The 14,255-nt window shown below is 46.1% G+C and overlaps 1 protein-coding gene across 1 annotated transcript in view; it reads left to right on the forward strand.

The window, feature by feature from the left end:
• The first annotated feature begins 370 nt into the window (after positions 1-370).
• GNAS (GNAS complex locus) overlaps positions 371-14,255 on the forward strand; it is a 130,496-nt gene continuing 116,611 nt past the window's right edge. The window contains exon 1 of the mRNA XM_021553591.3: positions 371-629. Within this exon, the coding sequence (XP_021409266.1) occupies positions 386-629 (244 nt within the window). The 5' untranslated portion in view covers positions 371-385. The remainder of the gene's footprint in view (positions 630-14,255) is intronic.

Genomic DNA, 14,255 nt, shown 5'->3' on the forward strand with positions numbered 1-14,255 from the left:
AGCATCCTCACGACGGGATGTCGGCTCAGGTCCCGACCTGGCAAAAGCCAGGCTGAAACGCCAACCAGCGCCGGCTGCGCTGGCCGGGGCCGCGGGCAGCGCTGACCCGCGGGGCGGGCGGGGAGCCCGCGGGTCCCGCCGGCCCGGGCGCTGCGGCGCGACCCCCGCGGGCCGGCGCTTTCCAGAGAATACGGTAACCATGTCCGCATCACGTGCGGCCGCTCCCGCCGGCCGCGGCGCGGGACCGGCCGGGAGGGCGGGCCGGGCCGGGACCGCGCTCCGCCGGCCGAGCGGGGCCGCTTTAAGAGGCCGCCGGGCGCCGCCGCCTCGCCCTGCCCGCCCCGGCGGAGAGCGATGCCCGCGTAGGGCGGGTGGCTCCGGCACCATGGGGCTGTGCTACAGCCTGCGCTCCCGCCTGGCCGCCGCGCACCCCTCCGCGCCCTACGGCAGCCGCGGCGAGCCGGACACCCCCGCGCCGGCGGAGCACGGGGACCCGCAGGTGCGGCACCGGCTGCGGCAGGACCTGGTGGCCAAGGAGCGGGCGGACAAGAAGCGGAGCAAGAGCATCGACAAGACGCTGAAGGCGGAGAAGCGCGAGTACAAGCAGACGCACCGGCTGCTGCTGCTGGGTGAGCGGGGCGCGGCAGGTGCGGGGCCCGGCAGGTGCGGGGCCCGGCAGGTGCGGGGCCCGGCCGGTGCGGGGCCGAGGCCGCCGCCGGTGCCCGGGCGGGAGCAGGGGGCGGTGGCCGCGGGGCACCGGGGCGGGGCGGGCGCGCACGTGGCGGCGGCGCCGGGCGGGCGCTCCGGGGGCTCGGGGGGCAGCGGCAGCGCGGGGGGAACGGGGCCGGGATTTGCCGTGCCCGGCCCGGGGTACCGGCGCTGGGGGGTTCCGTGCCCGGCCGCGCCCGCTGCAGTGTGCGGTAGGAGCCGATGGCCGGCCCGAGGCCAGGAGCAGCCGCATCCCAGGTGATGCTCGGCGCCAGCACGGGGCCGCCTGTCCCCACGCTGTCCCCACGCTGTCCCCACGCTGTCCCCACGCTGTCCCCACGCTGGCTGCTCACACGGAGCCATGCAGAGGGACCGCGGCAGCAGCGGGGGCGGCTCTCCCGTTTAGGCTCCCCCGTTAGGAGGAAGCCCGAGTTTTCCGTCTGCGGGAGTGATTTGCCGTTGTCCGCTCCGCCTCCCCCCCGAATGCACGGCGGGGAGATGCAGCCTCTCGGGCTGTGCGGGTCCATCCGGCGCTGCCCCCTGCTCCAGCTCTTGTTCCCTGCATGGCAGCTCGTCCCTGCCCTGGACTGCGCAGGGCTCACGGGCAGGGATGCTCCTGCACGGTGACAGCACCGGCATTGCCTTCCCGAGGGGTGCTCTATGGAAAGGCACTTTAATTATGCAGTTGTGTGATGTCTGAGCTTGTGTAGTACACGACCCCAACCCAAACAGGCTTAGAAAGTCATGTATTGGCCTTCAGGTAAGTCGAAAGAGGCTGGAAATGTTCCCACTCCTCTGCCTCCCAGTGCAATGCAGATGGAATACAGGTTACCCTGAGCATCTTGGAATAGCAGAGAATATTTTCAAATGTTCACAAATAACTTTAGCGCCTCTCATGCTTGGAGTGCATGTGGTTCTGCAGGGCATAAATAGCAAAATTTGGCCTTATTCATATTGGTGTGTGTTTGCAGCCTGTAATAGAGAAGCAGAATTTTAAGGAGCTTAAGAAAACAATATTGGACCTTGTTTTCTGCATCTTGGTGGTAAAAGTTTCTATTCCAGAAGCAGAGCTTCTTTTGATGTGGTTGCAGCTATACTGATGCAAATCTGTTCATGAAGGTGTCCCTCCTCATGGGAAGGGGGTTGAGCAACACTTGTGGGAAGAGTAAAGCTCATTGCTGTGACTGTTGGTAAGGAATCACACCTCTACCCAACGTGCATTCCTTTCAAGCACCCCATACCTGTAGGTGTGTTATCATTTGGTGTTTTAATGTATTTCCAGTCTGTTCTGTAGTGAACAAGTGTGTGAAGGAGGAGCCATGAGAACTTTTCTTCCTTTGTAGATTAAATAAGTCAGAAAAAAAATCCAACAGCAGGGCTAGTTTTGATGTTAATCTGCAAGCCTTTAAGTCATAAAGGCTACAGGCAGTATTTCAGTTGCCTGGTTTTTAATAAAGAGCTGGGTCTTGCTGCAATGACATTGAACACTGAGTGGGTTGAACAACACATCTGAGTGGTTTAGAGTTGTCTATGGTGAAGCCAACAGAGCTTTCTTTGTCAAAATACTGATTTATAAATCTGATGGATATGAGTCAGTGTTATGCTGGCAGTCGTTTATTACATTTCAGCCTGGAGTTGAATAGCAGGAAGTCACTTTTTGGCCCTCTTGTAAATCTTGGGATGCCTTAGAGACCCATTTCCCTGCTCCTTGCACAGGGACTGTCAGTTTTCCAGTTAGCTTCCTTCCCTTGCTGCTTCTCCCCTGCATCCCACTCTCACTGTTGCTTTGAGGATTTTCTGTTTCTAAACTGGAATGTGAAGTTTGGGGTACATTTGGTGATCCTTCATGTACATCAGCAGGTATTGCTGCCACAGCTGAGTGTGTCTGTGCTGAGATTGCTTAGGGATTGTACACACAAATTGAGCAGGAGGGTGATGTTGAATGCAGGGGCCAGGAGCATCCAGCTGGGATTTAAAGCTGCAGCTGAGTCTTCCTCTAAGGAATGGAATTAGGGTGGGGAAAATTTGCAGAGCCAGGTGTGTCTCCTCGCTTGTGCTGAAGCTCAATGGCAAAAGCTGCAGTAGATACTTAGAGTTTCTCACTTGTGTTCCAAATTTTTAGGCTGACATGCTCCCGTAGGGGTGCATTGCTGACACGGACAGCAAAGGGACTGCCAGCTCTTTCTCTGAGAGTAACATTTTAGATGAAAACTGCTCTGATGCTTCAGGTCTGTCCTGTCCCCAAGGCTGAATTATTTTTATCATGTGGCTGCAGTAGCTCGTGCACTTCCAAGGGCTGTGCTGAGAATGGTGGAGTGTTCCTTCCTATGGCTGGGCTGTGCAGGACACAGGCAGAGCACAAGTCTCTGTGCCCATGCTGTGTGGTTTGGTGTTGTAGTGAGTGTGTAACTTACACATCTGTTACTCAGAGTATCACTGAGTTTATGCTCTTCAGACGCCTGATACTTATGTTCCCACATTGTAGTTCCTTTTTTCAGAAGGACAAGTTCATAATTTTATGTCTGCTCAGGGGTGTGCAGTGCAGTTACTCAATGGACACCTTTATGCTGTTAATTGATTGATGTTTCTTTAATAATTTTTCAGTGCTTTTTTCATCACCACTGCTGTATAAGATAGCATCCCAAGCCCTGGAATGTCTCTTAATTTCAGTAGAGCAAAGATCTTGCATCTGCTCTGTTTTGGAGGCAATAATCTGACTTTGTACTGGCAGCAGAGCAGTGGGAGGTTTTTCGCTTTGTTTTTGTGAAATGCTCAACCAGGTGTAATCTTACTGGGTTTTGTTTAGTGAACTATACAAGTCACAACTTCAAGATTATAATCACTGTTATGTTGGCAGCATAGTGTGAGTTCAGGGATACTACTGGGAATAGGAGGTGATTTTTCATTGCGTGGGGTTGTTTTATTGTTGGAGAACAATCCTGGCTCTAAAAGTGAAAGTCTGTGGTTATGGGGGAAAAGATTTTAAACTTTGTCATAAAACATTCCTATTACCCATGTGCTTTCTTCTTGTGACAATAATGTGGGTTTTCCTCTATTTTTTTTTCTTTTAGAGACTTGAAAGTATGAATCTGTCTTGCTATAAGACAGTGAGCTTGGGCTGGTCCCCTCTCAGTGCTTTGCCAATCTCTGTGTACTTGGCTTTTTCACTCTCTCAGGCTGAACTCTTGCCTATGTACAAAGTACTTGTAGCTTATTCCCATCTTGAAAAGGAACTTCAGATTCCAATATACAAATAGAAATATATGCACTTGTCACCCTAAATATTTATATTAAACTACAGCTTATAAAATAACAACTATTCTGAATCTTCCCTACATCAGTGCTTCAGTAAAAATGTTTTAGCAGAAATATTTATGCTGGTGCAAATATGAATATAGGGTATGCAAATGGAAAGTTTTTATGTGGAAATATATTATATAAAAGAAAAACACACTTTAAAAAGCTGGGAAATAGCAGTGTGAAGACTGACCACAGTCACCCTCTGTGTGTGTGCTGCATGGTGAGCCCCTGCCTGCCGTATAATTAAAGACTGTTTTGTATGGTTTACATTGTATTTTCTTCCACAGAGCTGGTACTCCATTCAGGGCACAAGATGGATGTTGTGTAGTGAATGAGCAGCTATTCAATATTCTTATCCTCCTCATACAATGTGTCACCCTGTGCCCTATCTGCGACACTCCGTCCATACCCTGTGCTGAATAAAGAACTGTTGAACTCCTCACGCTGTGGCACTGATCACTGCAGGGACTGAATGCTCCACAAATGTCAGTGAAATGCTGTGAAATGAGGTGGTATCCTCCTCCTTGTGTGGATACTGGAGGGGGAAATGCCATCAAAGACTAAAGCTGAAATTGTCCAAAGGAACCAGTGATTTTATATGTCCTATCACTAATTTTCATCCATAGTACCCAAATTCTTTTGGTTTTTTTTTTGGTTTTTTTTTAGTAAATACTTTCTGTAATTAGATGATGGACCTCATTGTTGTGAACACTCAGCACTTTTACAAAGGGAGTTTTAGGTGCTCTAAGTGCAGCCCAGGAGTGGGAAGCACAGCTGGTTCTCCTGTGTGCTGCTCTGCTGCTCGGGGCAGCTCCGTAGCAGACTGAAGCTGGCCTGGTTCCCCAGGGCAGCATGGAATGGCAAATCCCACAAAATATCCCTTCTCTTGTGGTGATTCCCTTGCTAGCTCACAGGAGGTTATCTTGGTACTGCTTCTCTCAGGATGGAGTGGGAGAGGAGGACACCCAATTATAAAGACAGGCATGTGCTGGAGCACTTGACAAATCTTGTTGTCAAGATTTTCATTCACTTGCAGTTTGTTTCTTGTGCCCCATGTATTATGAGCTGCAAGAGAGGACACACACCCTGCTGAAAAGCATGTTATCCTTATCAGAAGATCATGTAAAAGATGTATAGGACAAAATAGACTAAAAATGTAGAGGAATCTTTATCCTGGGTGCTTCCTAATTCTCAAGAACAAGATTTTGCACACTAAACATCTTATACCAGATTTCCCCTTTAAGAAAAGCAGGAATAGGTCAAAAAATATCCTAGGGAATGCCTGTGATGTGTGTATCTTGTAGCAGGCTGCACACTGTGATACCAGCTGGAGAGGCAGCAGTGTGCACTTCCCCAGATGGACTGTCTTTAGTGGTGAAGGAATTGCAATATTTTCCAATAGGGCTCCCAAGAATAACCAGATACTACAAGAACACTTGGACATGGGAATCTCTGTGGTTTCCATCTGCCCAGTACTTCCCAGTGCAGACATGACAATCTTGCTGTGGACAGCAAGGAGGTGGAATGCTAATTATGGATCTTCCTTTGCAATGAGGAGCCTGTGCAAGAGGCGTCCTGTTCAGTTCCCACTGCTGTATCCAAAATGGGATGATTTTTCAGTTGGCAAATGGAGATCTTCTGGTTTGGAATATGTTCACCCCTAAACAAAAATAACTGGGAAGCTTTGCAAACTTGAAGAAAGCTTTACGCAGTGTGCAAGCAATGCTGGCTGCATCTGTAATGTGATTTGTGATTGTTTGCTGAATCTCAAAACAACTTAATGTCCTCAGCAGTGGCACCTCTATGCTTTAGATCGTTGGTAAAGTAATTTCTCTCCTGCTCTCATTTTAAATTTCATAGGAAGGGGAGAGGCAAGTTACTTCTCATGTCCTGCTTTGTTTTGTTCTGTTTTGGTTTGGTTAGTTTTGTTTTCATTTGTTTTTTTTTTTTTCCTTGAGAGCTCCTGATAGTGACTTTCCTCCACATGAACAAAAAGATCATTAGCCTCAGGCAGACACATGGTGTAGATAGCTCCAGCCAGCATATTTGAATTTTGGCAAAGTTTGAGCTGCTTCAAACAGGGTCTGGCAGTGGAAGGTGTCTGAAAAGCTGGAGCTGCACTGCTCTGAGTGTGTGGGGATGGAGGGCTGCTAATGGATGGCAATGCTGTGAGAGGCAAGGTGAATGTTCTCTGCAGGGATCTGAACTGCAAACTAATGTCTTTCACAGTTGCAGCTAATGCTGAAGGGATGCTCTCTGCATGTGCAAGCATGAATTTTTGTAGGAAGGGGTTGAGGGGTCTGAAGGATCCCCTGATCCCCAGGACCAACCTGTGCAGTCACACAGCAGGACAAATATACACAGTTCTCCCTTTCCCCAGCAGAGATGCCATCTCTGTGTAGTGCTGAAATGTTTTTTCACTCATTAAATGCCTGGTGGCATAAAGATCATCATCCATCACTCTAGAGAGGCTGCATTCATCTATAGCCATGGATCCAATTTCAGAGTTATCTGATAATTTTTATTTTAAAAGCTCAAACTCCACCCCAACAGTGCTCTCTTTTTGACTTGACTTTTTTGAACCTGTGATCCTGTTGCTTGGTCAGCACCATCTGCTGCCAGAGCAGGCAAAATGTCTTGCTTGCTTCTGTGCAACTGTTGGCATAATTCTCCACTGGGACATCTTAAATTGAACTGTCTCCTGTGCAAGGGCTTCCCTGGAGGAAAAGCCTTGAGGAGTGCAATTAATTACATGCAGTTCTTCCCTGGCTCCCTTAAATTTGGGAGTGTCCTTATTCACAAATATGCATGATTTCATTGAATTTCCTTCTAATTGCCACAATTTAAAAACGTCAGGAAAAGAGCTTGGCAATTCCCTGGTGTGAGGACAACTCAGATGCTTTTCATGAGAAAGCTCAGTTACCAGGCATATAAATCCATGATGGTTTCAATATTCAGACCTGAAGAATGTGTCTTGAGAAGTTGAACTCCATGACTTATTCTTATTGTTCCCCTGCTCAGCGAAGCATTTGAGAACCAAGCCATGCAAGCTTTATAAATAGCTCAGCCAAAATTTTATTTACTTCCTCTAATGTGTTCCCTCTGTAAAGAAAACCCACAGTGTCGGTGTCTGGGCAGCATTTTAAAAGATCTGTATGTCACTAAGAGGGCAGAAAAGCTAATGGGTGTTCTCTACATTGAGGGATGTAGAGGGATGGCAGCAGGTGTCACACAGATGTCAGAAAGTTGATATTTTTATTTTGCCAAGTGAAGGAAGGGGATGCTGAGGAGGATGGGTTGGTTCCTAGTATGGAATAAGTTGCAGTTTTACAATCTACAGTCTTGCCCTGTTTAGCCACTTCTGCCTCAGTGTTTTGGAAGAGGGAACAAGCCCTGTCACAGTTGTGCTTCCTCTGCATTATGTTACAGGAGGTTTAAACCCAAATAAGTTGCTTTTATAGTGTAATGCTTGCATTTTGAGAACATTCCTTTGCCTTTTAAATCAGTCACATCTTGAGCTGTTTCTGACTGCTCAGGCTGCCTTGCAGAGCAGCTTGTGAGGTGTGTGCTGCTCCCTTGGCAGCCAGAAACCTGAGCCTCAACTGTAAATTGTTCCTGTCACATTGCAGAGATTTTAGATTTCCCTGATACCCTGGAGCAGTTCGGATCATGGGCTTGCTGCTGGTGAATTGTGTTGTGTGCCAGCCCCTGCAGGGACCAAAGGATGGAGGAAGGGGTTCTCCAGGCTTTAGTCCTTTCTGACTCTTCAGTTTTGCTTACAGCAGTTTGAGTGGGACACCAGCAGCTGGGCACTCCTGTCAGGCACTGTGCTGGAGGTGATGAGCTGTGCTGGCTTCTTGGTGCAGGTGCCAAACACATCCCAGTGTCCATCTCCCCCTCTGCCTGGAGAGCAGAGAGCCTGGAGTGGAAGCCAGCAGCTCGTCTGTCCCCAGGCTCTCCCAGAACGTGGGTGCACTCGGGCTGTGCAGCTCTGATGGGGAGATGCTGCTGCAGAAATGAGGGAAAAAAAGTCACTTTTTAGAGTTTAACCTCCTCTTACTCTGTGTCATCCTCATTGCACGTACACCAACGTACACCACCTCTTCCTCTTTCCTACCCCATCCCCCACTGAACACAATTTTTAGTTTGTGGGCTGTATATGTTTGGATTTGCATTTTTTTGGTTGTTTTTCATGCTGGAATCTCAGGATCACTGGTTAGCTGGGAGGTTTTCTGGAGCATGGAGGGATTTGTGTGACTGGGACTTAACATTGGGAGGAAATGTAGATACTAAGGAGAAGGGCATGGTGTTGTGAGCTGAAAATTTGCATTCAGATGTTTTGGGGTTTTTATAAATACCAGTTAAAACTGTTTGTTTGGAAGAAAAACACTCTGTGAAATACTGTCCTGATGCTTTCCCTGCCTTACCTCCACACAGGAAATTCACAATTCAATACAACTGATTTTTCTCTGCTGATGAGAAGCATGGAACAAATTCCTTTTAGACTGTAAAAGCTGTAAGATATTTTCTCTCCTGATCCCTTAGCACTACCTGTGCTCTCATTTCTCCCAGCCTCTGCAAAGTTCAGCCTTATCTGTAGCGTTTTGTGGTTTTAGGTGGTGAGTGATACAGGATTTCACTTGCTCATATTTCAGAAGAATATGTATTTGTTTTTAACAGCACTTCAGATATTCACATGGAAAATGTTTCTTCTCGTCTGTTTTCCCCAAACAAAAATAAACATGAAATTTGCGTGGGTATTTCTTAAACATGTATATCCTTGTGATTCCAATGGGATTATTCATGTGAGCAAGGGCAGTGTCCACTGTCCCCTCGGTCACCTCTGTGCTGCCATCCCACCTGGACACACCTTGAAACTGAGTATAACCACTTGAGTGCAGAACCAGCCAATGCAGGCTGAATATCACTGTCAAGCCCAAATGGTAGTTTTATGGTACAAAGGAATTTAAGAAAATGTTATTTGAGACTTTGTTTGCTCTTGAATTATTCTGCATTAGGAGGTTTGAGACTCTGTTGCTTCTAGTAGAGGTCTAAGCAAAATCTTAAATACTGCAAAAGTATTTAGTCTTCAGGATTATTCTGGGAGGGGGCTGAGGAAAGGCCTGATAAGTTATGTACTTGACCACATGTAGTTAAAAATATTATTTGGAATATAAACTTCCTTGTCTGAAGACCAGCTTTATGCACCAAGTCAAAAAGCACAAAAAGTGGTTCTCCTCCTGGCCTCCAAAGTATACCTTAACGCTGCTGAATCCTGGAAATTATGCAGGGCATGCTTTTTAAATGTTGATTTTGACTTCTTGCCTGGGACCAAGTGTAAAGTCTTTCCAAGGAAATACTTAGAAGACTTGCAATGAAACCCAAAAGCTGCTGCCAAACTTTAGTTTTTAGAAAGGGAGTAGGGGGCAATCCAGCCTGTTAAAAACTTCCAGTTGTTTGTAATTAAATCCACTTCTTCTGTGCACAATAAACATATACTTAGAAAAAGATCGTTTTACATAATACTTATGTGGTTTAGTGCTGCTTTTCAGCTGCTAAAAAGCAAGCAGTAGGTTTGCTGGTTTTGTCTGGGAAGTTGCTGAGAGCTGGGAAGCCAGGGCTGATGCAGCTGTGCCACTGCAGTGGCAGGGATCCAGGTATCCAGTGGTGGCATGCAGAGCAAGCCAGGGAATCCTTTTCTCATCATGAACCATCTTTCCCACTAGTTCAAGTTTGTTTTGGATTGACAGGGGTGGCAATGAAGAGGAGATAAAAATATCCCGTCCGCACGTCCCTCCGTGCCAGCAGCAGCAGCACCGCTCGTGGCTTTGGTGGAAACTCTGGGGTTGCAGGAATTTCTCATCAGTTTGGGGGCTGGCAGGAGGCAGGACCACCAAATCCTCAACCCCCTGAGCTTGGTGTGCCACGGTTCATTCGAGATTGTTTCAAATCCACTGCCATCATTCGTCTGGAGGATGGGACTTGTAGGGTGATGGGGACAGCCCGAGTGTGAGTTTATCCAAGAGATAAATTTTATATTCACTCTTGACAAGAGAAGGGATTTTTTTCCAGGGTGGCACGGAGAAATTGCCACTTTTTACTGGGCAGGAACTATTGGGTGCTGTGATGGAGTGTACACAAGGCATAAAAAGAGCAGAGAGGAGCAGCTTAGAGGTATTATCTCATAAGTGACATAAGAAAAACTGTGAAGCCTTGTAGAGCAGATTTGCTAGGATTTGAGATGAAAATCCCTGTTGCTTGCTGAGATTATCCCCCAGCATATGGCAGGGAATGTCACAGAGAGATAGAATTAGCTGCTAATGATCTGGACACCTCTTGGAAACAGATGTTTGTAGTCCTGTATAACTGCTTGCTATTTTGTTTGTCCAAAGTCTGGATTACTCAACGACAGGCCTGGCATGGTATTAGAACACTGACTATCTTCATTTCCCACTGATCTCACTCAGTACAGATCACCTCTTTCTTAGCAATGCTGCTGGAGTAATCTGATGTGAAATTGGGATGGAGAATGAGGGAAATGCTCACGGCAGTGCCAGCAGACAGAGTTAGCCAAGGGCCAGGGAGTGCTGGGGAAGCTGCAAGCATCTCCTTGGGCAACCCAGGACATCTCCATGGCACTGTGGCACTGCCCCGCTGCTATTGCGGGGGCACTGTTAATTTTTTTGGGGAAGATGAGTTTTGGATAGATCTCTGTGGCAAATGATGCTGCAGTTGAGGAGGAGATTGCTCAGACTCAGTGCTGCTGCATGTGCAAGCCCCTGATGTAAAGAAAAGCCCTGGGTTACACATTTTGGTAGTTTTGGTACCCCCTTACTCACCCTGTCTTTGAGCTGCTGTCAGTGAATACCTGATTTACCCTGAAGTTTCGAACTCAGGGATGTAATTCCCATGATTTCTTTTTGGGATCTCCTAATTTAATTGTGTTACTTGAGCAATCAGCTCTATAACACTCTTGCTATTCTTAAATGTCTTTACATTTTAAAAAATGTTTCCCAAGTTACTTTTCTTAATTTACATTATTGGAAGACATCTTGGAGCGGGAAACCTTTATTAACCTTTTATTTGTTAGCTGTCTGTTCAGCTTATCTATTTTTCACCCTTTCCTTCATGTTAAACTTCCTTTTGGACTTTATCTTTTACAGTAAAGGCAAGACCTTAACCTCAACTTCTCTTTCTAAGTTAGATTCTTTTGACCTGGCGTCATCTTTGTTACAAGGCTTCACACACTGCAGTACAATAATATTTTTCTTGTGGTGCAATGAACAGCACTGCAGACACTGTTCCAGATGGGGTCATTTTTTCTCTAAATTAGCAACTGCCTTAATAGATATTTTCCGTGGCTTCCAAACTGTGTGGTGTTGCTTGAACGAAAATGTAATTCCACTGAGAGATTTCAAGCCTAGCTTTTGCAGGGCTTCCAGAAATAATTTTTTTAAAAGTATTTGTACAGTTGTAATGAGTTTGCTAGCATGTTGTAGTTGTGCTTGCATGTTGCAGTTTTTCCTTTAGAACTAGATGGAAAATCTGAATATTATCTGGTGTATTATTGTCAAAGAACAGCCTTTTCATGCAGGCTACCTTATTAATGTAAGGGTTAAACTATGGCAAATGTATTTTGAAACAACTGGAATATTTCTTTGCATAAAGAATAAAAAGTCCAGTTCTCTGCCTTCAGAGATAACTTGTAAAGCTTCGCCTCAGACTGGTAATTTTCCGTCATAGTAAAATAATAATTTGAGATTGCAATTTTAATGTGAACAGCTTGTTTCTAATTACTTGAAACTTAGTGGAGAGAATTCTTACACAAATAAAATGTGATGCGGACTTGTGAAATCCCTGGTGGTGGCTGCTCTAGCAGGACATGAGTGGACTTTCAGGAGCATTTCTTTGAGTTCTTTGTCTCAGACAAACATGGAAAATGCAGGAAATAATGAAAAATCCACCAGGACATAGTACAAGCCTTAGGATCACAGATACTTTTCAGAATACCAGTTTCTAAATAGTTGAATTTATGCCAGAGAAATTCTAATATTTTTGTTGGTTATTCAGCCAATGTCATTAGCATGGCCAATAGCAAACGATTACATTTAAACTGTGCTGTTTCTAAGTCTTTTAAGATTACGGGATCTATAATTGCTTTTGAGATGGAGAGTTTGTAGTTCAGTCCCATATTCTTTTTTGTAGCTCATCGCCCCTTCTGGTTCTCTTGAGCCACCAGCACACTCAATCATTCCTTGTGCTAGGCAGGATTTTTTATTTTTTTTTTTTTTAATGCCAAAACCACAAGGACTGTTCCAATTTTCTTACAGTTTCATCAAGTGAAAAGCCCTGAACCACCTTCAAGCCTTTCCCTGGCACGTTGCAGCCTCTGTGCTTTTGAGGGTGGGCCACATCCCATGAGCATCTGGCATGGGATGAGGTGCAAAAGGGACAGCAAAAGGCACCAGGCAAGCCCTGGGTGTGAGGAAGAGCTGCCCTTTTTGTGTTTGTGCACTGGGGATGGAGCAGGGATTGTGTTGGAGCACGGAAGTGGCTCATCCCTTCATGCTGGACTCCTGGGAGATGCTGCTGGAGCTTTTGTGTTTGAGGAGAGAAAATGGGATTTTTGTACAGCCAAAGAGCTAAAGCTCTGCTGGAGGGTGGGAGAGATCCCTGCCAAGCTCCCCATGGGAACAGGGCTGGGAGGGCATGAATTTGTCAGGTCTGTGGGGGCAGTTTGGTTCAGTGGAGCTCACACAGGAAGAGCACGTGCCTTGGCCATTAGGAATCTGTCACGCTGCATTATTAGAAGAGATTCCTATTTCATTTTTTAAATTTTATCCTCCACCTGCATCCTACTATGCATAGAAAAAGTCTTGCTTCTCTGACTTGGGAAGCAGCAATTTTCCAGTGCTTCCCAAAATTTCCTCCAGAAAGGGATTATGTCACATCTGACCCAGATGTTTATGGAAAACTGTGAGTTCTGGGAGGAACCCTCACACTCAGGAGCTGATCACATCAGTGAGAACAGTGCTGGGGGAAGAGAGCTTTGCCTTGGATTTACTCAAAGGACAGTCAAACACTTTGGTTTGACTGGCTTGGCCCTATTTCCAAGCTGGACCTTCTTATTTCTCAAGTGGGAGTAGTGTCCCTGGACACTCTGAAACTGCCAATATTTTTCCTCCTCCTGTTCTTTGATTAAGGACTTGTTTGTTGACACTTCAGTGGGTTGTGGTTCTGATGACAGCAGCCCTTGTGTCAACCAAGACAGAGCTGCTCACTGTTAATAGTTCCTGGCTTTGTCTCTGCTTCCTAGATGTGGTCAGATAGAGGTTCTAATGGTCTCCCAAGCTGTAAGTAGGGATAATTCGCAGTAGAAATTTCCATTCAGTGGATTTTTGCATTTCTCCAACTGTTCCCTGTGCATATATGTGGACCAGACAGAAGAACAATGACAAAGCTGTGCAGATCTCCAAGCTAATTTTAATAGTCTGACTAAAAAAGCAGACGTGTAGCGTGAAACAGAAGGGTCCTATTTGCTCAATAAATGTTTAAAAAGTTAGTTCTGTACATATTTCAAGATAGCTTTTCAATGGAAGATAAGTGACTGAACCTACCATGGTAGTGTTTCCAGTGAACAAAATGTGGTGTAAAGTTCAGATTTGCGTTTCCTATTCTAGCTTAGAGGATTTCATCTTAAAGGAGTTTTAATAGGTGCCAAATGCTCTCAATATCTGTCAAGGTCAATTATAGATGAGATTTTTTTTTTCCTATTTTTTCATGGAGCAGGAAACATGAAGCATCTTATTGGAATTATTCCTGGAAGGCTTGAACTTTGCAGATGTGTGAGGTTTTCATGTATCGTGGTAAAATGCTAAATCTGAAGCTCAGCAGTTTACTCTTCTGGCTGTTAACAGAGGATTCCAGCTAGTGCTGGGTCGGCAGGAAAAGAGATGAGATTCAAAGATTTCCAGCCCTGCCAGATGGAGATGTCCTGGTGGGTAACTGGTCCCAGTGCAAAGGTGTAGGAGCAGCAGTGATGGGGCCTTGCTGCAATTGCTTTGGCACCTGTTTAGCCCTGGATCCTGGCTTTATTAACCCTAGCTTTAGCTCGAGGTTCTGTTACTCTCTCTTAGCAAAAAGGAGAAATCTCCACCAGATAGATGCGAGATGAAAATCAGACCAAAGTTCCCTCGGCAAAAATACCAAAATCAAATTATCAGAAACCAATGATCTTTGACAAAGGA

This window comes from Lonchura striata, chromosome 17 (assembly GCF_046129695.1).
Source record: "Lonchura striata isolate bLonStr1 chromosome 17, bLonStr1.mat, whole genome shotgun sequence".
NCBI classification, from domain to species: domain Eukaryota; kingdom Metazoa; phylum Chordata; class Aves; order Passeriformes; family Estrildidae; genus Lonchura; species Lonchura striata.